This window comes from Alosa pseudoharengus, unplaced genomic scaffold (assembly GCF_046254945.1).
Source record: "Alosa pseudoharengus isolate Yale_2024_CS ecotype anadromous, Long Island Sound unplaced genomic scaffold, YU_APseudo_1.1 YU_APseudo_1.1_scf_24, whole genome shotgun sequence".
NCBI lineage: Eukaryota > Metazoa > Chordata > Actinopteri > Clupeiformes > Clupeidae > Alosa > Alosa pseudoharengus.
The window spans coordinates 10,655,014-10,680,093 of NW_027468689.1; the positions used below are offsets into that span (position 1 = coordinate 10,655,014).

At 41.2% G+C, this 25,080-nt stretch overlaps 1 protein-coding gene across 1 annotated transcript; it reads right to left on the bottom strand.

Moving 5' to 3' along the window:
- Positions 1–1,767: 1,767 nt before the first annotated feature.
- On the bottom strand, positions 1,768–24,346 carry sgsm1b (small G protein signaling modulator 1b). The gene is made up of 25 exons (XM_076303118.1): positions 24,151–24,346; positions 24,011–24,054; positions 23,314–23,389; positions 22,161–22,323; positions 20,998–21,150; positions 20,832–20,899; positions 20,563–20,705; positions 19,901–20,032; positions 19,476–19,600; positions 19,296–19,363; positions 19,032–19,195; positions 18,334–18,463; positions 17,694–17,820; positions 17,242–17,306; positions 16,712–16,857; positions 15,731–15,859; positions 14,855–15,025; positions 14,194–14,268; positions 6,936–9,560; positions 6,060–6,184; positions 4,705–4,787; positions 4,159–4,268; positions 3,580–3,676; positions 3,166–3,333; positions 1,768–2,771 (listed from the first exon to the last, which is right to left on the bottom strand). The coding sequence occupies exons 1-25, from the start codon at positions 24,155–24,157 to the stop codon at positions 2,683–2,685; spliced, it is 5,283 nt and encodes a 1,760-aa protein (XP_076159233.1). The 5' UTR covers positions 24,158–24,346; the 3' UTR covers positions 1,768–2,682.
- Between the last annotated feature and the right edge of the window lie 734 nt (positions 24,347–25,080).

Here is a 25,080-nt window from a genome sequence, read left to right on the forward strand (position 1 = left end):
CTGTTAGGGTTTGATGAGTAAGTCTGAGTGTGGAATTAGATAAACATGAGTGTAGAGCCACGACCACACCATTGTTTTTTTGCCATTCTGTCTGACCTTTAGTTGATGGAAACACACACACTTTTTAGCTGTGTAGTAGCCTAGTGCATAATAAAATACATCAAGACTGTTTGCAAAACCAAATTACTCTTACACTTTTACAGATATTTATTACAGATTGATAAATAATTCACAACACATCAGTTTCACAATGTAGTCACAGTACAATAAAAATATAAAGGTTTACTTTTTTTCTTCGCTTACTGATGTATGTACACCTATATTTATTTGTTTATTTTCAATTGATCATGTTTAACACTGACTTTGTTATATCATATATGTGTTTTACATTAAATGTCTCGTTATACAGTGTAATTCTCAACAGCAGCAACATACATCAATAATTCTCAGATTGGGTGTGAGTGAACTATACTGAAGAAGACAAAAGATTAGTGTTTGAAACACTGGCACTTTTAACCAAAGACACCGGTTTTCCAGGGGAGTTTAAACGGGATCCAACAATCACAAAGCGTCCTGATAGAAGTGATGAACACATTTTAAAAAGAAGTATGAAGGAAACTAGCCTGGGTGAACCCAGACAAACCTACAGGTCCGTCTGGACATCGTCCCATTCAAGCCAATTTCTGGATCACCAAAAAACCCAGGCACCAATTAAAACTGCTTATCCGGCATGGGGCGGGCTTTATATGATGACAGACAGAGAAGTACAGTTAGCAGCACTGTTCAACACAACCAATGACTGCCCTGATGGCGTCAGTGTTAAACTAAATGGATTCACTTGAAATTGGAATTGAGATAACTTTAAAACTTTCTTTTACAAGAAATATGTGTTTGCTGTACTTCCACAAAGATTTGGTAAGTTTAATGTACTAATTAATGTTTAATTTCACCGCTGGTTATGGAAATTGAAGATGAATGAAGGGTCCCAAGATCCATTCCCAATGTCAGTTAAGATTTGCGAATTGGTCTGGTGTCAGCCAGGTTAGAAGCAAACATGACTTCTCGGCAGTTTTCAAAATCAGCTAGCAGAGTCTCCATTAAATCACATAACCACAAACACCGCAATCACACATTGCAAGAGAATGATGTAAGCAGTAGTCGACATGAAAGATAATCACTGACAAATCCCTGAACAGAGGAGAGTACAGTAACCTAAGGCCAAAGTTACACCAGTATGTGCAAAGAGATTTTTTTCTGCCTTCATTGATTCATACCTGAATGAAGATCAGGGGTTATTTACACACAGAAACACTATGTTTGTGCAGTTGGTAGCGTTCCTATTCATTTACACATACGACACTTGCATTATTTAAAAAGAAGAGGCTAAAACGAGAATGTATAAAACAATGATGTGTTACATTTGGCTTTCGATTTGGCTTTGATGTGTCATTTTTTAACATATCATGGTAAGTCATCTGCTATATGTCTATTGAGGCACATTGATTATAACCAGTATTGTGGTAAACAGCTCCATTGAATAATTCTTTCACAAAACTGAATGCATGGATGAAACAAGCTGACATAACACTCCTTACTGAGAACCCAGACCTGATCTGACAATAATTTTTTAAACAGCCAAAGCAGCTTCCTCAAGGTGTTCACTTAAGGCTCTGTGCCCAGGTCCAGAGCCATCCTGAGGTCACTTGACAGAAGAGAAAAATGTCAACACCCCACCCCACCCCCACCCCCTGTATTTGTTTACTCAGTTCATGTATAGTTCCCATAGATTCTGCAGTCTGTCTCTAAACTGAACTATCCATGTGCAAACATTTGCATTCGTGGGGAATGTATTGGTATTGAGAACATGGGTGGCCAAGAGCGGCCAACTATGGAAGTGGGGCAAGATTAATTTACTTTTTTAATTTAAATTGAGTGAATTAGTTATTATAGTGACGGCAGAACTTCAGCCTTATGGTACTACAAATCTACTCTAGGACACTTTTACAGCTCTGTGCCTCTGTGATATTCTCGGTTCTTAAAATTATGCATTGATCTGGCTATTACAATTTGTGCTTAGGAATGACCAAGTTGATATCAGTCTTTCCATTATAGTTTTAAGTAACATAGGCAATATATGAGCAATACTGTCTTCAAAGATGCTAAAAAAATATATCCATGTGTACATCCATGTGTGAATATTTATTATGGCTTTCTTAGCTTGGGAAAGTGTCTCTGTTGCTAACTTTGTTAATTATCATGACATTATGACCTCACATATGGCCCCACAATAATGTCTAAATCATATACTACTGTTTAACAAGTCACTCTTTCTCAAAACCGTACGTTTCCTATTTCATTTTTATAAGTATCCATAAATCAATTTACGAAGTAACGCAAATAAATTCCAGATTATGACAAGCATGATGTTCCAGCATGCAACTAAACTCTGTTGTGCAAATCTTATATTACACCCTCTGTGTTCTACTGAGCATGAAGATCCGTTTTTTTTACATATATGGGAATACAGCTACATCATTACAAAGGGGTGTTGGCCAATGTGTACATGAATCTTGAATTTGGCCCTGGTTCCTTATTTGTCTCCACATACTCTCTTTGCAACAGGACCTGGCAGCACAATAGGAATGGCATGATTAGACTGGAAGACACAATGGTGGATCTCGCCTACTTGTTCTCAATAAGCGTCTGAACTTTGTGGACCAACTCCCGAGCCTTGACCAGAACCTGTGGGACGTCATGCCTTTCCGCCATTTCTGTGAGGGGGGGGGAAGGATTCAGAGCAACTGCAGTTAACAAGAGTGGTCACATACAAGGCCAGAGAAAGTATAAGTATAAGTATATATACTCTTTTGATCCCGTGAGGGATATTTGGTCTCTGCATTTATCCCAATCCGTGAATTAGTGAAACACACACAGCACACAGTGAGGTGAAGCACACACTAATCCCGGCGCAGTGAGCTGCCTGCATCAACAGCGGCGCTCGGGGAGCAGTGAGAGGTTAGGTGCCTTGCTCAAGGGCACTTCAGCCATGCCTACTGGTCGGGGTTCGAACCGGCAACCCTCCGGTTACAGGTCCGAAGTGCTAACCAGTAGGCCACGGCTGCCCTAATGGAAAGTGGAGACTGATGGAGTGAGTTGGCTACTCACCATTGAAAAATTTGATGATCTCGGTGAAGTCCATGTTGTTCTCCAGGATGATGTCCCGGTAGTGCTCCACCAGCGCTAGCGCGATGAAGAGGACAAAGTGGCTGGAGGAGACGGACCGCGCTGCCCAGATGGTCTCCCAAGCGGAGAACACATCATCATACACCATTTCTGAAGGGGAGAGGAATATGGCTCAATGTCCACTGTTCATTACACCGTGCCATGTTATCTGAATTCATTTAATTGCCCAAAGACATGTAGGACCCTCATGCTTAAATTACAATGAATAAAGAAAAGATGAGACCGATCAACACTGACAATAGCATTCTCGTTCTGAGAAAAAAAACACATTCGAAAGACAAAATAAAATGTTCAAATCAGAAAATCAAATCCTGTAAATGTATAGATGTAAATTACCCCTCTTAAAGTCGAGCAGAAACCAGCGGTAGCAGAAGTAGAAGTGGGTGTAGTCTCCATTCTGCTGCATCAACTCAAAGAGCTCAGAATCTAAGATCTAAGGGGCAAAATGAATACATCTATTAGTGCTGTGTGATCTGTTCATGTGATTCCAAGCTACTTTTCAGGCTTTGAAATTCCTGAGTGAGGTCATTATGTAGAGGTAGATGATTTATGCACAGCATTAAGTTTCCTGATAGCCCGAAGCTCTTCACAAACATTGTGGGAATCTCATCTCATTTGGATAGCATGACAGCAGCCATTATTTGCCAGTACACACATAGCACATAAGCTGTCATGTAAAGTGAGGGAACTTTGCCAATCGGTACTGGGGCATTACAGAGGCTGCAGTTTCAATTGACTATTGGGCCCAAAAACCTATACTAGCAACTAGCTTAGTTAGCCAGGGTGTCTTTCATCCTTGAACTGACTAAACATGCTTATAGCTTCTAAGGTGAAGTTTGCTGGTTGTGAGTTACAGTGTGGTTGCTGGTATTGCTGTATGCAAAAAGGTGTTTAGTAATGTTACGCCAGAGATACCTGGATGAGTGAGCGCATGTTAGCAAAGTGTGAGTCCATGGCTCCCCCATGAGGAAAGTTTTGGTTCATTCTCTTCATGAGCTCCGTGAAGCAGCTGAAGGCCATGGCCTCTACAGTAGTGTGTAAAAAGCAAACAGTTGTTAGTATTTGTGAAAAGCTTTCTGGAACATTTGTGTTCTTGGTTTTGAAAACCTTTGTTGATTCTATTCATATATTAAAGATTAATCTGTTCACCATGAACTTAATTAATTAATAATATTACAGAGTTATAATTTGTATGTTGATGGGTTTTGTTAATATTAAAACTTTTCATGCTTTTCATTGTTGATGTTTGATACTGTTATATGTATATATTATTGTTATAATTACTAGTATTATTATGCTTAATATAGGCTTTTCAACTTTATTTGAAACTATTTTTAACTAATGTAGTGTTGATATACGCTAAGCAGCTTTGGACAAAAGCGTCTGCCAAATACCATTAAACATAAACAAATAGGATGCTGTCTGAAACTTTTTTTATATATGTTACGAGAATAAACTGACCGTCATCCAGGATAACCAGCAGAGGTGCTAGTAGATCGCACATTCCCTGGACGTAGCCTATCTCCAGGTGCTGCCACACATAGCTAAAGAATCAAATTTGAGATTAACAGTCGAAGAAAGTCTTTCACAGGCATATACTGTACAGGTAAAATCAATAAGGGCAACATCTCGTTCAACGTTCTAGACAGCCGACCAGGCTTGGAATTTCACCATTCTGGGGGCAAGGCCACTTGGCCTTCAGTTGGGCATATTTGGTGGGGGGCACAAAGGCCACATGTCAGGGCACCAAGGCCAAAGTTAACTATACAGTAGTAGCCTATAAAAATGATCAAAGTTGTATTTAGCCTATTCACTGCAGTAGACCTGCATCACTGTATGAAACATTACTGAAACATGACATATTACATAGAACTGTAAATCATCTGATCATCTAATATTTGCAGATATCTAGGCTATATATAACATTTATTTTATATTTGGCCTGTTATGAAATCATGTATTGAACAATTTAAGCACAGCTCAGCTTTAAGAAACTCAAATAGCCTAGATGCATGCTTAGCATTTTGTGATCATACTTTCACAAACTCTTAGTCAGCTGTCCTATGATTTACCAATATAGGCGATATTTGTAACATTTATTTTGTATTTGGCCCGTTATGAAATCATGTGGAACAATTTAAACACATTGGTAAAGCCCAAATTTGGAGACATCCATGCATGTCGAAATTTACTGCAAATTCAAAAACTAGATTACTCTGGAACGGCTAACTGTACAGGGGACTGCTTTACACTTTTGTGTTCGGTAAGGTCTGCTGTTTATTCTGATATATGGTTTGTCATGTGTTAAAAGAAGGGTTCGTGAAGTATTCCACCGAGATTAATGGGTAGGGAGATCATGGGACGCAAAACCTTCAGTAGAATGTATGATTAAATTGAATTATATTATTTACTTTTCTCGCGAACCGTTCAACACAGCAATTATCGGCTAACATCGTTTAAAAGCTGAGAAAAAGCTCTTTCATGTGATACTTGTGATGTCTGTGTGATGAATAGGCTACTTCGCGAATAGTTCAACTGAGAAGAATGGGTGAATTTGGACGCACTTTCTTTCTTGCGCTGTCACTTTCTCCACTGCATAAAAGACTAAATGAATTTGCGCTGTGAATGCTAAGATTATTTTGACAGGCCACAGGCTAAATAAAAATCGCTATAGGACGCAAAGCAGAATATTGAAAGAACGGGGCACCAAGGCCACCGTGGCCTATAAACCTCTGATTTTCAAAGGGGCCTCACGGCCAGTGCAAGGGCGCCGTGAAATTCCTACCATGCAGCCGACATTATGAAACTGCAATTACCTGCACATGATGTTGCGCAGTTTTTCCAAGTTGGCCGTGGTGAAATACCAGTAGTTTCTGTCGCACCTGTGAACATCCTTTTCAATGCGGTGAAGGTTCAGCATGTACATATCCAACAGCTCTTGCTACAAACACAGATGCAAACAAATTTGCATTTACCGTGAAATGAGCCATTTGTATTTTCACCTAATCTCTAATGTAATCACAAGAAAATGAGTGGGAATTTAATTAAGATATGATAAACCATTTAAACAAGTTGCTGTGGACTAATGCTGTTATCTGCCAAAATAAATAATGCAGATATTATACATTCCTTAAAGCAACACCAAAGCACTTTCCCTCTGTCGCACGCACGTTATTTGATTTTCCAGCACCGGCTTTGCAAATAACGATGTCCACATACAAGGTAGAGTATGTTGCATGATTTTATGAAAGTTTGATGTATTGCGACATCAGAAGCTAGTCAAATTTGTAGTTTCTTATGTCTCATTCCATCGAACTACAGATCAGCTACCCGATCTGGCAAACTTGCATAGTGTGGTTAAATCCGAGAGGGTCGCAAAGCGAATGCAGAAGTGCCGTTCACCCTGTTACGAGTTGATGAACCACTGAAACGATTTTAGAAACATTATTTTAAGGTACAAAAAACTCCTTAGTGTTGCTTTAAAGTTTTTGTTTTTATGCTTAATACCTTTTCACTATGCATTGCAGATACACATTGAGTTCAGATATTTAACTTGAATAATCATTTTTCATGACATGTAGTTATCTGAAACTGCCTCACAAAAATAAATCTACAACTTGCTGTTGTGAATCACTAATCTGTGCTGTTTAGTGATTCACATGAATCATATGAATGTATGAATTGGCACTCACAGAGTAAGTTGTACCAATGGAGGACACAGGGGAGGCCAACTCATTCTTCAGCTCCCCTCTCACTGCTAGGGAGTCTGCCTTTGGGAAGAGGCTATCCATGTCAGGGTCATCCTCCGACAAGATAGACTCTGTGGCCTCAGGGCTCGTGTTGGGGCCCACTTCCAAACGGAGCTCCAGGGTGGGCAGGTCCACACCAGGCTCTCTGGGGGTGCGCTGGGCCGAGGGGGCGTCCAGGGTGAGGGGCTGCCTTCCCCAGTGGTCCTCGGTCGACATGCAGATTAACGCGGTAGGGATGTCCTCCATTTCGAGGGCGGAGGGGGAGTCGTCCGAGTCGGCCATGTCGAGGGTGGAGGACTGCTGCGTGAGGAGAGGCGGAGCGGAGACGCAGCCTTCGGACTCCGTGTTGGAGTCTCTCCTCTCCAGTACCCAACTGAGCCCCAACTGAGAGGCTTTAGCGTCGTCTGACTCAGACACCGTCATCCCCTCCATCCCTGGAGCGGTGGAGTCCTCTGACTCAGAGCCTTGAATTGCTGTCTCCTCAACCGCCTCTGATGAGAGAATCTCTTCTGTTGGGGAAAGCTCCGGCTTTGATTCAGGACCCAGTGGCACACTGCTCTCAGCTGGGTCTGATGAGATGGCCCCTTTTACCGATGAGGGCTCTGATTCTTTTGAGTGAGATTCTGGCTGACCAGCATTCTGGAGTGTTTCAGAAGACTTGACCTTATTTGATGGTTCTTCTTGTTTTGATTCAGTAACTGACTGAGCAGCGTTCTCATCTGTTACAGAGGGGTTGACCTCTTTTGTTGGTGTTGACTTGGCTTGTTTTGATTCAATTACTGACTGAGCTGTGTTCTCTGCGGCATCAGATGAACTAATGCCTTTTGATGGCAATGACTCTTCGGCTTCTGAAATTGAAGGCTCTTCTAGTTTAAGGGATTCACTGATTTGTGGTTCAACGGCCTTGGGATCTTCCTTTTGATTATCTTCAGATTCTTCTGTCTTCAGAGGATCATTTACCACAGTACTTGTGATATGGTCTGTTCCAGCATTCTCATTCTTGTCTTTGGGTACATCAGGAGCTTCTTCAGAGAGGATTTCGGCATGCTCCTTGTTCAAACTCTCAGACTTTGGAATCGCCCCTTCAGTACTTTGTGTGCTATCAGGTGTCTTTTCCGTTTCTGGGGATTTCTTGTCAGCTGTTTCCGGTGTCTTTACCGTGCCATCAGATGTTTTTTCCGTTTCTGGGGATTTCTTGTCAACTGTTTCGGGTGTCTTTACCGTGCCATCAGCTGTCTTTTCCGTTTCTGGGGATTTCTTGTCAACTGTTTCCGGTGTCTTTACCGTGCCATCAGCTGTCCTTTCCGTTTCTGGGGATTTCTTGTCAACTGTTTCGGGTGTCTTTACCGTGCTATCAGCTGTCTTTTCCGTTTCTGGGGATTTCTTGTCAACTGTTTCGGGTGTCTTCACCGTGCCATCAGCTGTCTTTTCCGTTTCTGGGGATTTCTTGTCAACTGTTTCGGGTGTCTTTACCGCGCTATCAGCTGTCTTTTCCGTTTCTAGGGATTTCTTGTCAACTGTTTCGGGTGTCTTTACCGTGTTATCAGGTTTCTTTTCCATTTCTGGGGATTTCTTGTCAGCTGTTTCCGGTGTCTTTACCGTACTCGACTCTGTTTTTTGGTTTTGTTCTGGGTTTAATGTGCTCTCCTGTGAGGAGTCAGCTTTCTCCTCCAATCTACTTAGGACTTTTTCTTCATCTGTCTCAGGATCCTGAGTCTCCTGTGCGTCAGAAGTCCCTTTCCCAACTTCAGCTTCTGCTACTGTTTCTTGAAGACCACTCTCCCCTTTCTTTTCTGAATCCCCCTTCTCTTCAGGAATCTTCACACCTTGCTGTTTTGGCTCACCGCATTTTGGGTCAGTATCAGAAAGCGGCACTTCACTCTCAAGTGAGCTTCCTTCTAACGCCTCACCAGAATCTGACTCCATAGCCGGGACTGTGTTACTGTGCGCTGCAGGTTCACTCTCCAGGACACCTGTGTCTTCTTTGACTGAAACGCCCCCTGAGGCTTCCTCTGAGACCTCTTTGGCTTTCTCTTTGGCTTTCTCTTCGGAGACCATTTTTTTACTCAGCACCTTCAAATCCTTCTCTGACACCACTGGTGCTGCAGGTTCACTTTCCAGGACGCCTTCATCATCTTCTTTGACTGAAACGCATCCTGAAGCTTCCTTTTCTGAGACCACTTCGGTTTTCTCTTTTTCCAGCACATTCACCTCCTGCTCTGCCGGATTGGGTTTTGTGAGCTCGCTCTCTGGGGGCGGCGCTTTGGGTTGGGAGTCGGCTACGCTAACAGGAGCTCCCTCTGCAGCCGGCTCTGGCTGGCTCTTCTTCGCGGGAGTCTGAGACACCCCAGCTCTGGCCCCGGAGTCGTGGGCAGAGGCCTCGTCGGTGCTGGGGGAGCAATCGGAGAGACCCGACGTGGTGGAGAAGTTACGAGACGAGGGATGGCCCGAGTCCGGTGAGCTGGTGCCATTGGCCAGAGTCCCATTTGAGAGCTTAGGCATAGGTTTTTGGTCCTCAGGCTTGGCCTCCAGTTCAGGTTGATCCTCTTCATCAACTGAACCAAACACCTTAAATGAAACATAAGAGGTTACGTCTGTGTTCCATAACACACAGTTAATACCTAAGACAGGATATGTAAATCAATTACAAAGTAATGCTTCAACGAAGGATGAAGGGATGGATGTTGGGGGCAGCTGTGGCCTACTGGTTAGGGCTTCGGGCTTGGAACCGAAGGGTTGCCGGTTCGATCCCCGACCAGTAGGAAAAATGTGGGTGGGGGAAGTGGTTGAGCACCGCTCTCCCATGCCCACATCCACGGCTGAAGTGCCCTTGGGCAAGGCACCTAACCCCTCTCTGCTCCCCCTGCTCCGGGATAGTGTGTGCTTCACCTCACTGTGTGTTCACTAATTCACTGATGGGCTAAATGCAGAGACCAAATTCCTTGTATACGCAACTATACTTGACCTACAAACCTGATTTACATTTTGTTTACATTTACATGAACACTGTATTCCCCAACAGTGTTGTAAACTCAATAAAATTGCAGAGCTGTACTCAAAGCTGCCATATTGTTCAGGCACCACAAAAGTTTTAAGTTCACTCAACTAGTTTTCCAGTTATTGATTATTTTGACAAGGTTAGCTCTTAGTATATGAGTAGAACTGACCCCCAAACTCATTTATTTCAAGAGTGGATTGAAATTACGTCTGACGTAATAAAGACGTGCAACTTCATTGGTTAGGTTCATATCAACATGGCAAATAACCTAATAACCTACACAAACCAACATAAACCAATAAAAAAAATCGGAAATCCCAATGAATGGTGAATTAACTAGTCTACGATCGATTGTGGCAGTTGTAAATTGATACACTTTGACATCGTAGGCCTAAGACTAATTGTTTGCAAGGACTGCTGCGCACCCGGATGTAGGCAGGCAAGCTGCAAGCAATCAGTGAGATGATCCATCAATCATCATCAGACTGCAAGCCTTATAGCCTCTACTACACAAAGGTAAGAACGCGCCTTAATGAAGGTGTACTTTGTTTATTTATTTGTGTACCGTCTTCCAGCGGGCAGACAGCTAAAGTGTTGGCTATGTAAGAGAGACCTTTTGCGGGCTAGCTGCATATGTTTTAGCGAGTTACAGTAACTAAAGTTTGTTGTCTGAGCTGTCAGCTAGCCAGTCAGCCTGTTGTTGCACTACTTTAGTGGAAACTGGACAGACAAACAGTATGGTTTAGCATTACCAAAGATCCTTTTATCAACCGTTTCTGGTGTGGTCTACTTTGGCCGCGCAGGTTAGACACCAAAGCAACGTTTCATAAGTTGGAAATCAAACACATGACACGCACAAACAGGCAGCGCACTTTTTAACATTTTATTAGTAGCCTACCATAAGCTGCCATAAGATATATGGTTCGCATTAGCTGCTAGATGTAATGCAAGGTAACACTGCAGGGTAATTATTCAACTATACTTTTCTTGTCCTTGGAAGAAATAATAAAAAATAAAAAATATTTAGGCTACTTTTGTTTTTGGTGGTGGAAATGACATGGTGACGTGGTGGAAATGGCATTGCCCTAAAAACACAGTTTATTTGCTTCATAGTAGGCCTACTAAAGAATATAGTAGGAAAAAAAAACATCATAATTGCATAACATATGGCAGGGACGCATTTTTTTTGTTTTAAATCTTAATGCTTTTAAATCTTAAATTTGTCTATGTAGCCTATGTCATGTCATCTCCACCACACTTTGTCATTTCCATCACAACACATATTTTAAGTTAAACATGTAAAAATAATACAACATTTCTGGAAAATTAATAAATTGAATATTTTGGCTGATATGTGTAATATTTAATAAAATACATTTGGAACAGTAGATGTTATTTTTGCTTGAAAACACACATTTTGTTGTGTTTTGGAAACATGTGATTGGGCAGTCGTGGCCTACTGGTTAGGGCTTCGGACTTGTAACCGGAGGGTTGCTGGTTCGAACCCCGACCGGGAACGGCTGAAGTGCCCTTGAGCAAGGCACCTAACCCCTCACTGCTCCCCGAGAGTGGCTGTAGCAGGCAGCTCACTGCGTCGGGATTAGTGTGTGCTTCACCTCACTGTGTGTTCACTGTGTACTGAGTGTGTTTCACTAATTCACGGATTGGGATAAATGCAGAGACCAAATTTCACCACAATGTAGCCAACGTGTAGCCTATATTATTATAAGTTATAGGGATATTTTGTAAGCATTTATTTACCAATGAGAATAGCCTAGCCTAATGTTATCCCTTTGCATCTCTCCACAGGGATACAAAGGCTAGGGTTGAGTGATGTTTTGTAACAAAGAAGGGATGACACCTTAGACTTATTTTATGTGGCATTTTCAAAATGTGTTGGCTATGCAGGTCATGTGACGCCTCTTCCGAGACACAGGCTCAGTTACTTTGCCATTATTAGTTAAATCACAGTCAGTTTTCAAGGGTCAGCCCATTACCATGCATACACCACTCATACATTTGCTCATTCCAGTCTATTAATGCACTGAACATTCATCTCTCACGATTTCATAGAAAGACAGAGCAGGAGGTTGCATATCAGGAGCGTGAAGGAGTTAATCTTGTATTTACATGTCACCTGTACTATAGTCTTATTTAATATATGCATATAGGATTAATATTCTGCTGATTTGTATTCCCATTACCCCACAATCCCTCTGTCTTTCTAGGAAGACGTCAATGTCAACAGCAGAAGGAAAATTACTCTGCAGGCCCTTCCCATCTTCCTGTGGGAAGATGGATTTTTTAAGACCTGGAATGTAAGTTTTTGATTAAATTGTGTGTCCTCTTTCTTCTTTTTTTACTTTGTCTTCCCTATATATCTCTATTTCTATTCACCCCTTTCTGATAATACCTTGCAGCCAAAAGACAACAACCACAACCATCTTCCTAGCCACCAGAATAGCAATTAAATCGTACTACAGTAATTCACCAAGAATGTCATATTTGGGAATTTTACCTTAACTTTTCATTCACTGGTATTTCATATTATATTAAATACACATGTAGTGTTTTTCATTGACTACTCTACTCATCAACTAATTACTGTCATGTTCTTCAGGCAGAAGAAATTGACCTGCCAGACTTCTCCGATGCAGCTGTAGCTATTCTCACTGTCTCGGGTGATACAGACTCCCTTGTGAAGTTTGGTCCTGTTATCCATTCTATAGTTCTTGACTGAGATATTGTTGTGTGTGATATAGCAGAGTTGACAGAGACGTTAATTTGGCTATTTGGCTTAATTTATGCACTTCATATCGATTATCCAAAGCAATTGTCCTACACATTTAATTTCATTCAAAAAATTATAATGGGTTTGGAAGACCTGAAGCAGTTACCTCCTAGACTGCTGCTTAGCCTTAAAAATAAATTGCTGATGATGGATGAGTAAGCATTCTGTTTTCCAAATCTCATGGTTGGTACTGCCAGCATGTTAATACTCAAGCAAGCAATGCTTACTTTTCGCTTTTATTTATGTTGGCCTATTATTTTGTTATTTGAGTATTATTACCTTTGTTGAAGTGGTAAAAGGTTGTTATTTCTTTGATGTTCTGTATTAACCGCATTGCTGGGGATGTTGTTCTGTTAGAATTCTAATGGAATTCTTAAATAAATGGAATCTGCATTGAAATTGTCTTTTGAGTAGTTTTTTATTTGAATCATGCAAATAAAATATCTTTGATTTTGAGGTAAATAGTAAACCTAAACAGTCAAAAAATGTGTTTCAAAAGAGTGAAGTCAACTTAAAAATATAAGAGACTGAAGTGACAATGTTTAGGTTTGAGAAACTGAATGAGTCATGGTGATAAAATGAATATATTATTAGGAGTGATAACTTAAAAACATCAACTCCATTTTCAGTGTCAATTTTGTTAGTTTTAACAATGGTTTCAAAATGATCAGGTTCATTGAACTTATCAACGATTTAAGTAGCGATTACTTAAAATGTTTGTTTGTCAAATTATTATGTTTCAGTTCATCAACTTCTTAAAAAAATGAGTGTGAATAACTTCTAGTTTAGAGTAGTAATTACTTAAAATGTTTGTTTGTTGAAATTATTTGTTTTAATGTTGTTCATTTTCTCAAAGATTTGGAGTCTTAAGAGCTTGTCTGACTAATGTAACAATAACTTAAAACATCTATTTCTCACATTATTCTTTTTAATTTTATCCTTGTCCTTAAAGATTTTGAGCATTAAAAAAAGTCTAATTTTAAGTAGAAATTACTTAAAATATTTTTTAACATAGCTAAATATTTTGAGGTAATCAGTTTCATCAAATATTTTGAGTTCATTGAACCTGCTGGGGTTTACAGTGAATGGATGGATGAAGGTATAACTGCTGCTTTAATGACAGAATGTGTATTTACAATAGAGTAATAAAGGGTGAATGCTTAGTTTTACATGGCTGAGAGATTAAGTCAGTGCTCTTGTAGCCAGGCTACACCGGGTGCGCAAATGAAGCATGGAGCGTAAAAACAGTTTCTGATTGTGTCTGGCTAACTAGTTCCAATGATTATAGCGGAAGCTAACTGTTGCAGCAATAAGCTCTGCAAACGTAACACTTCCGTTACATGCCTGGTGTAGCCTGCCTGTTGGGCTATGACTATATGGGTGTGGTGTTTCTCCCTGTTGACCCTACCTACCTGTGCGCTGCTGTTCGAGTCGCTGTGAGAGGAAGCATGGCTCTGTCTCTCTGAGGTGCTGCTGCTCTGGGATGACTGAGGCAAAAGAAGGGGATAACTGACGTATTACTATACACAAGGATCCCAACCACAGCACTAATGCACCCATACTTCATCTAAATGTGTCAATGAACCTGATGATTAAATATAAAAGGCCTATAACAAACATTGATCATCATACTCAAACAGGTTTCAACTAATGTTTCTGAGAGGTGCACCCACATGATATACTGAGGCTTATTGTGAAAATTAAGCCATGGCAAACAAGAGCATTCTGCTCCTCCACAATTGTATATATAAAGACACTTCTGTTCTCACCCAACGATAACAGTAAAGATAACTGTAACTATAGCGGTATGAGCGTCCATACTGACCAATATGAGAGGAAAGTCTCTCTTACTGTTGACGAATGTGATAAATCTGTCTAAAATTTGATGGATACTGATTGGCTGTCAGCATTTTATCATTCTCAAACTCGCTCTGAAAGTGATTCCCGACGATATCGTTATCATTATAGTTTTTGGTTTGGACGGCTCTTAAATTCTCCATTTTGCCCTTGGCTCAAGCAGGGACTTGGGGTATACATAGCTCTGGGCTCAGTCAGGCGGGAGCTCTCACTTACGTCTGAGCTGACGGTGGAGTCGTGGCGTGGGCCTCGCTCCCCTCCCGTCTCCGAGGAGCAGCGAGCCAAGGCAGCGGCGTGCTGCTCCTTCTCACGCTGCTTCACGATGGCCTCACAGCCCAACCACTCACTCATCGTCTGCTCATAGCTGGCTCGCACCTGCTCGTCCACCTACACGCCAGCACACACAAACGTACCGCATAAATAACTAATACTAATGTACCATCACACTGTATAATTACATTAGAATACACTCACATACACAAAAATACTCAATACAGGGTTCCTACACATTTTCCATTTAAAAATTCCATACTTTTTCCATACTCAAATTTCCAAACTTCTCGTTAGATTTTTCTGACCATATTCTCGACATTGCGGCCACTTCTGGTTTGGGATAACTCGGTGAAAACAAAGGTATGGACAACTGAAGTGAATTAAAAAATGACACTTAATATTCGTCCATTTAGCTTGGTCATTTTTAGTTGTATCTTAGTTGTATCATAGTTGTATCTTGACGATGGGGACTGACAGTTAAGCTACACAACAGTAGGAATGGTTCATTATGACCTGAGTGAAGTGATTAGTACTGCAAATGCAATAGTCTGGAAACACAAATATTTCTCCAAACTCTTGTTTCTTTTTTCCATACTTATCCAGACCTGGAAATTACTAAAATCAAATTCCATACTTTTCCAGGTTTTCCATACTGCGTAGGAACCCTGTCAATACACACAAATAGCAACTGTCTGTTGAACATGTGCATATAAAAAAACAATCACTTTCTCTCTTCATCCTTTTTCTACCTTTTCTACCTTATCTTTTCTCTTTCTCTCTTTCTCTCTCACACACACAAACACACACACACACACAAACCTCCTTCCTCTCCTCTGATGTCATGGTGAAGGTGTAGTGGCCCAGCAGGAAAGGCCAGACCTCCTTGCGTATGCTGGGCTCCACCCCTCCATAGTAGACCAGACGCAGAATCTCCAGCTCTTCATACACCTACACACACAGAGGGACAATACATCACATCACAAGACATCACAACACAAGACATCACATCACAACACAAGACATCACATCACAAGACATCACAACACAAGACATCACATCACATCACAACACAACATATCCCATCACATCCCATCACATCACATCACATCACATCACATCACATCACAATACAGTACATCACAATACATCACATCACATCACAATACATCACATCACATCACAACGCAACACAACACAACACAACGACATAACTGATTTGACTATGCCAAGTTGGGCTACCTAACTCATGTGAAAATATGAAGTGACTTCAACATTCACATAGGCGATAACTAAAGCAAAACTTCATATCCTTATGCTTATGTTTAAGATTGCAGTGGCTGAGGTGATAAACTTTAAATATGTTTGTGTGAGCATAGCACAAATATGTGCAGAGGATCTTTTGTAGATTGCGCAACATGGAGTTTTCTGGACTATTCTGTGGTGTCCCCGTAATTTCCTTGGTTCCAACTGATATATTCAAGTGTGTGCCTGTAATTATAGGTGACCCTGAATATAAACTCATATCAAATGGCTCACTATTCCTCGGTTAAGGATACATAGGATAAACATGCAAATTATACTATTGTTTGTTGAAGTAAAACAATATACACTGTATATGTAATTACATATGGATGTTTAACCTCTGAACCTACAATACAATATCTCAACAAATCTAACACATTTCTGTGTGTACTGAGAATATTTCCATGTGAGTAAAGGTGCTTCGTTGATTAAAAACTTAATTGCATTTTAATTAATACGATCCCATTTAAAGAGGCCCTACTGGGACTAATCTCTTACAGAGGAGTCCTGTAAGAAGGTCTTCCACACGTCCAAACTTAGACCGCCTTTGGCATCAGTGGGGAAATCATGCTCGATGATGGAGGGGTTTATCAGGGCCGACAGGTGTGTGCGCACCGTGGATAAGTGACGACAGTAGGCTAACCCTTTTGGTGACAAACAGAGGAAAAGAATGTATATTATTGGGGTTCGCATGCATTACACTCATAAAGAAAAATAACAACCAGTGTGTCCAACAGTTGATAAGGACTAAGTTAGATGTTTGAACCTGGTATAATATAGATTATCTTCCAAATATGTAAATTATAAATATTTTGAAGTCATATTTATGGGTGTGAACATTACACCATAAGGAAAGTTTAAAAACAGAGAAACTATTATTTATTCCTGTACATACAGGTCATATCACTATACTAGTAAAACCTCTGTAAAGTCTCCTTTAAAACACTAATGATGTTAATTGAAAATTACAAACATGTTGCCATAGGTGACTAAAGTAAATATGTATCTGGATAATGTTTTGTACATACAGCCATAGAAAGCACGGGAAATGATCTGATACTTCATGGTCTCGCAGAGTAATTTCAAAGGAGCCCTGTAAGTGTAGAGAGGGAGAAAGAAGATTAAGAATAGATAATGCAATGAAAGTCCTCCATCTCTGTCATGCTGCTGAGATATGGTAGCAGTGATATGAATGTACACAAGACGTGTACACGTATGGTCTGTTTATGACACCTCTCTAAAACACTTTGGAAGATCCCATTTTAATATATGTAAAGATTTTCAGCAAGGACTACTGCATCTTTTAAAATTATTATTTTAAAATAATGTAGCGTTCATATACTGCAAGACACTTTGGACAAATGCGTCGGCCGCATACCATAACCATTACCATAAACATTTTTAGATACTACTGTGATCAGAGTTGCCATGCACTGGTGGTAACTGAGATTGAATGGTAGGATGTATCATTTACACTGGCCTGTCATGGTTACAGCCATCAGGGAGACCCCCATCTGAGGAACCATTCTGGGAACAGGATGAACAGGAGGATTTCCGTGGTGATGGTTGCCACAGGCTCATGGCTTGATCAATGAGCTCAGGTGCAACTGCATCAAACATAGCCATAATGATTGTCATCCTATGCAACATCATATAAAATGACATTTCAGTACACAATGTGACTCATACCCCAGGCTGATTCTAATGACTCCAACCCAACCCAAAACAACATAATACATCACATAGCATGGAGAAAAAAGAACAATATGGTGAGTGATGGTGAAATCAATGGGATGTGGAGGGTGAAGCAGACTGTACCAAGCTCACAATAACATGAGGAGAATGCGGAGGTGGAGATGATGGAGAGAGGATGGGAGATGATGGAGGAAATGACATCAGTGCCAGACTTAACCCAACCAGCGTGACAGGATGTTGCCTACAAGGGGGGGGGGGGGGGGTGTGTGGACCAAGTCATGATGCAAAGCTTCACGGCTGAACAAAACTTAATGAAAAGTCAAGAGGAAGGGTGGAATGAACCGATAAATGGAACTGGTAATCAGATACAATCAAACAGTGAAGAGTTCTAGCGTCACTTCACAGAAAACTCCAGAACAACGTACCAAAGTCAGACTGGGTGGAAGGTAGCAAGATCCGGAAGACGTAGTCGGTGGCTTCGTCTTCTTCTTTGTCTGAGACCGACTCACAGGATCCATGCGGGCTTCTTCTGCGAAGCTTAGGGAAGACTTTCCCCTTTGTGGAGACACAAGACAGGTCCAATCCATCACTCTAATCCCCACTCTACTCTTGTTTGACTCTTATCGTTTCTCTATGTGTCTCATATGGACCCTTTCAAGAGAGTTCCATTATCAGCATCATAGTTGGCCCCACAAGGCTTCCGTTTTATCCTAATGCAGAGGAAGTAGATTGGGAACCAAATAGAATGTTCAAGCATTGTTTTTGTTTTTATTGTTGAAAGGGTCTATAAACTCAAGGGCACTCCAGACATATTACACATGATAGGTGGTGTTTGAAATCAGTCGAGTCCTGTATGGTGAGGTAGACGAGAATTTCTCCAGCACACTGCTGTGTCGACAACAATAAACAGACACAAGGACAAAACTAGATTTACAGCCTCAGGTACCGAAGTCCCATTGATATAAATTAAGCAAGGACCAAGAGGCCGTAGGTTCCAGTGCTTTTAGAACAGCTAAGGGGCGTTGTTAGGCATGACACGAAGCAGAGTATAATTAATAATGTAGAATAATGTCGAATTTCCAACCCATGCTAACCATCTCATGCTAACCACAGGCATGCTAACCTTTCCCCTCTGAGACCACAGTGGTGGGTCCAGCTGTCCATGTGGGAGGAGTCCATTCTCCAGACAGGTAAGAAACTGCAGCAGGTGACCCCCGCGAGGGAAACGCAGTGGAGGTCTCTGGATCCCATCCTGGCTGACCAGGACCACTGTGCCTCCACTGTCCACTAGAAACATCAATACGGAAGTTTATACTATTGCTAATATTATAAATTGCTATGATATTGTACCATCAGAAACTCCTATTATGATGACGTTTTACTGTACCATGTTGGTGGCAGTGCAGATAGACTATTTCTTCAAGACGGATAGTCATTGCATAATCCCAGTATACACTGCAAGAAACAGTGAAACAATATGGATATAAAAGATTAATCATTCTTGCGCTGTGGCACAGTATAACAAAACAATGTGATATTTAATGCTTTTTGGTCATAGTAGCTCAACCTTTTCTCATAGTCAAGGTCCCCCATGTTTCCATTCATCAGTTGGTTTGGGGTCCACTTTAGGGTCATCAGGTCAGCTGTCTGGTGCAAAGAGAGGTACCCTGGGATAGCCTCCATGTCATCCGTCTGTCATAGGAGGACCAAATTTAGAAAACTGTGAGAAATCTGCATTGTGCTAACTTGAATCCTAAGTCACACTAGCCTCTGTCAACATGACCAAGTAAACGGCTATTTAAAACAGAAGTTATTACAAAAGATAATAAAGATATCTTATATAAAATAAAAAACAAAAGATTTTAGATAAAGCAGTGGCAAGATACATTGATTATGATTTCCTTTTCCTTCTCCATGTTGTTTCTCTGTAGTCTTTCAGTTTTCTTTCAGTTAGGAGTGCGACCACTTATAAATATTCAGACGTACACATACCGGCTGCACCAGAACATTGTTCTTGCCGAAGAGTAATGTGGCCCGGGAGTTCTGGTGGAGAGATTCCACATAGTCCCTTGCCCAGAAAGAGGGCCGGTCGTCAATGCTGCCACTCGACTGTCTTTTTGTGATCTTTGAACAGGAACATTGTTTTTTTCAGTGACATGCAGTAAAATGATGATAAATATTTCAATAGCATAGATTATTTATATTCTGTGATGGGAAGTATTCACTGTACAGATGACTAGTAAAAACAATACAATGTTTTACACATTTCAAGCAGAACATACACCACATTTCTCTCTAGATTATATCAGTGGTTCGGGGCAGCCGTGGCCCACTGGTTAGCACTCTGGACTTGAAACCGGAGTTTTGCCGGTTCGTGCCCCGACCAGTGGGCCATGGCTGAAGTGCCCTTGAGCAAGGCACCTAACCCCTCACTGCTCCCCGAGCGCCGCTGTTGTTGCAGGCAGCTCACTGCGCCGGACTTTCCCTCACAGGATCAAAAGTATATACTTATACTATACTATATATCAAGGTAAGTATACTGCACTATCAAGTTCAACTCCTATTGCAGATTACACGACCCTGGTTTCCGCAGCACCAAGCAGCCTGGCTGGCATATTTTGCCCAAGAGAGACTAAGGGGGGACCGGGATGTACCAGAGCGGGGCGTTTGGTGGGGGAGTCCTGTCGGCAATGCCCACTATGGATACGATGCCTCTGCACCAGTTCGTCTGCTGATGGATCTGTCCAGAAGTGATTGGCCGTCTTGGCCTTTGTATACTCCAGGGCACAGGGCCCCACTATAGGATCAGAAAATCAGATATGTCAATCAAAGCCTGAGCAAGAGAAGTTAAATCTGATGAATATTCAACAGCTGTTACCATATTCTTCCATTTAATGATTAGGACATGGATCTTAATTTGTACCTAACAATGAAGCAAGAATTGGTCCATCCACCGGGTCTCGCAGTAAAGCTTCCCTCTCATAGAATTTGCTAGAAAATTAGAGATCTGTCATTACATCTGCCAAAAATGTCCAAAAATGTAATCTATAAAACATAATCATGCGTGGCTGATGGAATTATTCTCAAACCTGCTGTTCTCCACCAGATAAAGCACAATCTTGTCTAGAACCTTCTCTGTGAGAGCAGTACGAATCCACAGATGTTTGATGGCCTGAGGTGACAGGTTGGGCAGTTTGGACATCTTCTGGTTGCTGTCTTGGTTCACTCGAGTCTGGTTTTGTCTGAGGTGGTACAATAACATGATCGAAATCAAAGCACATAGAGCACAACATAAACCATATACTGACAAATGAAAACAAAGTGTCTTAGTAAGAACAGAACAGTGGAATACACTACTATTTGTAAACATAAATATTTGTCTGTTGTATTCAGATACAGTATTGTTTAGGTCTCAGAACCTGCCATTTCAGATAGACCAAAATTAATACTGGCTGATATACTGTATCATTGATGTGTGAACCTTTGTCTGTGCACAGGTCATCTCAGACCTATTTCTTTTCTTCTGACTGAGAAAGGAGTACAAGTGCATATTTAGCTGACAGAGGCACAGAGAGTCAGACAGGCAGACAGACAAGCAGGACCCTGACTCTTATGTGTTTTCTATATTTGTGCTTTTGGCAAGATACTGTTGAAATTAAATTCATAATATCAGTACATCATTTTAGAAAGATTAGTACCTCTCCTTACAATCGCTTCTTGAATTTCACATCATGTGTTTTCAATGACAATCTTAGTACTGACTAATATAACCTTAAAAGTTATTTGTTTAGGCATATAAAATGATCCACGTCTATGCTGTCATAGATTCTCAGACAGTTACACATTGGTAATTACTTGAGTCTCGTTTTTCACTAATTTCACCCTTACCAGAGGGTAATGTGACTGTCAGCTCATAAAATGGTTGTACATGTATAGACATTCTAAACATAGAAAACAAACTCTTTGCTGGATGTTATTACACAATCAAAATTAAACTTTGCTCCTTTCCTCTTGCCCTTTCCTTAATCACTATAGTATTTGTTTATTTTTATTGTTTATTTTCATTAGGCTATTGATTGCATTGACATTATTGTTTATTATTGCTATTCTCCTTAATGTAGTCTTACCAACTTTTCACTGTTTCTTTGGACAAAAGCGCCCGCCAAATCCCATAACGATAACCATAACCATAATCAACTAAAAATATATGGTATGTATATTATTGTTTGGGTGGACGTGGCATGGTCCTCACTTGCTCTCCATGATTTGCTCCAGCTCCTGGACCTTCCGGCACAGTTCCTCGGCCGGAGCGAGCATCTTTCCCACCTTCACAAAGAGGGCGGCCAGCTTGTTGCTGCGCAGAAAGCCTGCGGCTCTCCGCCTCAATCCGTGCAACACACACGCTTCCACCACCGCTGCAGACACAGAGATTTTCACCAATATACACACAAACACATAGGTCACATAGTACGTGAAGAAGGGCACATACTGTATAAATAGCTGTTTTCTGTCTTTACAGGAAACAACATAGATTTCTAATCAATGAAATAGTTTAACATGTGTGCCCCTAAAGGAGTGGACCTCATATATAATCTTCTGAGGATGAATGCTTGTGAATGCAAACATACTGAATCCACAGTGCAGGCCTTTTTATGAGGCCTGCTGTCATGTCTTTATCCAACGCAGGGCAATGGCAGAATGCCGTTGAAATTTTCAATATCTCTAAATCTATGGGAGCGAAAATCTGTGTGCTTTTGCTTCTAATCTACACACTCGTTCTCTGACGTCATGTCTAGAGTGGGAGGTGGTGGCATGTCACAGCATCTTGGTAGAAGAGCCGCGATCTGATCCCTGTCTGTTAAGTTCTGCAAATGTCACCACAGTCATTAGTTTGACCAGGAAGCTCACACTTCCTGTGTCACCTTGACATCTCTCAAATGTGGCAATTAAGCCTGCCTGCTGACAAGCGCTCACTCAACATCACACTGATGAGTGCAAGACTGCCTGAGGATCATCAGGCATCGCCAGGGACACACAGACTGTATGGCTTTGATAATAAGAGTTTAATAATACGAGGTTAAAAATACACTGGCATGTCACTCCAGCAGAGGGCCTGGGTGTACAGGTACATCCAGACGGGAGAATGTGGATCCTGCTGACTAACACCTGCTAATGGAGCAAATGCTGTGTGATTCCTTGACACTTTGGTTTGCCTTCACAAATGGCATAATGGCTCTTGCAGCTACCAGCATACCCTATGGCTAGCACCTGGTAGGCTAGACACTAGGCAGATTGGCATCTAACCACTGTTTTAAGAATAGGCTGTAGCCATCTAACTCACAATGAACCAAAAAGGCTAATCAAGATCTAAATTTAAGATGAAAGTCCACAGAGCAGATACATACCACAGAATGAAATTATGTGACTGCTGTCCTCGTGCACAAACTTGCGGGTCACTGCTTCCTCCATTATCTGTTTCACCTGTTATAGATGATTGGGTTGGGGACAGTCATACAATCAGTTATTATTAAAATACTTTAAATATCTGACAAGATATTTCTGATAGGCTCTCTTAAAGTATTTGACACATTAGGAAAGGTGAGGGATATGATTGCCCAACACTGAAAATTACAACCAATTGCGCGTTCTTCAATGTGCCGGAGGGAACCGGAGTGAAAAACACCTTTCCAGACATGTCTTTTGACCTACCAGTTAGCCTACCTACCAGTTTGTGTTGATGACTGTTTACAGTGGGCTGTGCAGGTGGATGTACGGGCATCCACAGCATCAACTGGTTATTTACCAAATTAAATCTCACTTACTATTTTACTAGCCATTAACTCGTGGGCCTATCCATTACGAAATCACCTATAGCTGTGTGTTATGCCTAACAGTGGTCTACATTTAGCGTCATCGAATCGTATACAAAGGGGCCTATGACTTGTAAAGCATCCTTTGCAACGATACATTGCCCACCTCTGACGCAGCTTGCTTGGCTATACGCTATGTGGTCTTAACGTCAGCGTGACTGCAACAATATGGTTTCTGTTGGTTTTGCAAATTATCGATATATTTTCTGCTGCAGCATTCTTCATCACTCACCTCTTTTTTTACGCTGCGTAGCAGCCTCTGGCGAGTCTCGGTCTCTGATAAAACACAAACAAATCAGTATGGTATTCCAAAACAGGGGTGAACAAATATCGTTGAGACGCACAGAAATAATATGGTTTACATCCACCTACCTCCCATTGCCAGCGATATGTTTTGCTATTTTCTCAATTTGCTAGATCCTCCACTGCTGACTGAGGAAAATGAACGGAAACGTTAAAACGGATTCAGCAGCAATATTCTAAATGGCAATAAAAATGTCACCGTGACTCAACGTTGTTGTCACGGGTGTGGCGGGCTGTTTGGCCACGGTGTCACCGTGCACCTTAATTAAATATTACATCCAGCACAAAAACGACGCTATATCTTCATCCGTTCCATTGTCACCATCATGCATGTACAGCGCACTTGACTGAGCGACGGCGATTTTCCCTATGCTGTAGCCTACCGTTCATAGGTTGGCTACAGAGATACACACCCCCTTCACTCCACGGAACAGCCCGTACTGACATGAATCATTGAAGGATTCAACATGTCTGTCAGTGTTTTCAATGAACCAAAAGATGCTCAGAAGTCATACAAATTACATAAGCTGGAGCTCAACACATTACGCGGGAATGAACATGATATTAGTAAACATTAAGTATATCATATATATTTGCTGACATGTAAAAGGCATTTTTTAACAATTTAACAATTTTCATTTGATCTCTCACAATTAGTCTCTTCCAGTGAGCTCCCTTCTCACTCTGTGTTAGGCTACTGTTATTTGAAATTCAGTTGTGATTCTGTGAATTGCCCTGGATATGCCCTCCGTTAATGAGGACCCCCAAGACCAGTTTGGCCTAAAGTGGACGGCATACTGGCACTGACATGAGTGTCAGCCACATTCTGTCACTTGTCCTTGCACATAAGCTAAGCATCCGATAAACGATGCATTTTATTGAGTGGCGAGGCCAAAGCCAACAAATGAACAGCAGCAGTGCAAGCAAAGATCCTTGATTACCAACCACCCTCTCTGGTGTAAGTCTTTGCTGCAGGGTATTGAAAACAATGGAATCAAA

Bases quoted from the DNA above. Each gene is read 5' to 3' on its own strand.
- sgsm1b (XM_076303118.1), bottom strand. The intron at 15,860-16,711 runs GTAAGAGATTAG...CTGTGTGTGTAG, and splicing joins CCTTCTTACAGGACTCCTCT to GTGTATGAAGAGCTGGAGAT. The intron at 4,788-6,059 runs GTAATTGCAGTT...TTGATTCTTTAG, and splicing joins CTGCGCAACATCATGTGCAG to CTATGTGTGGCAGCACCTGG.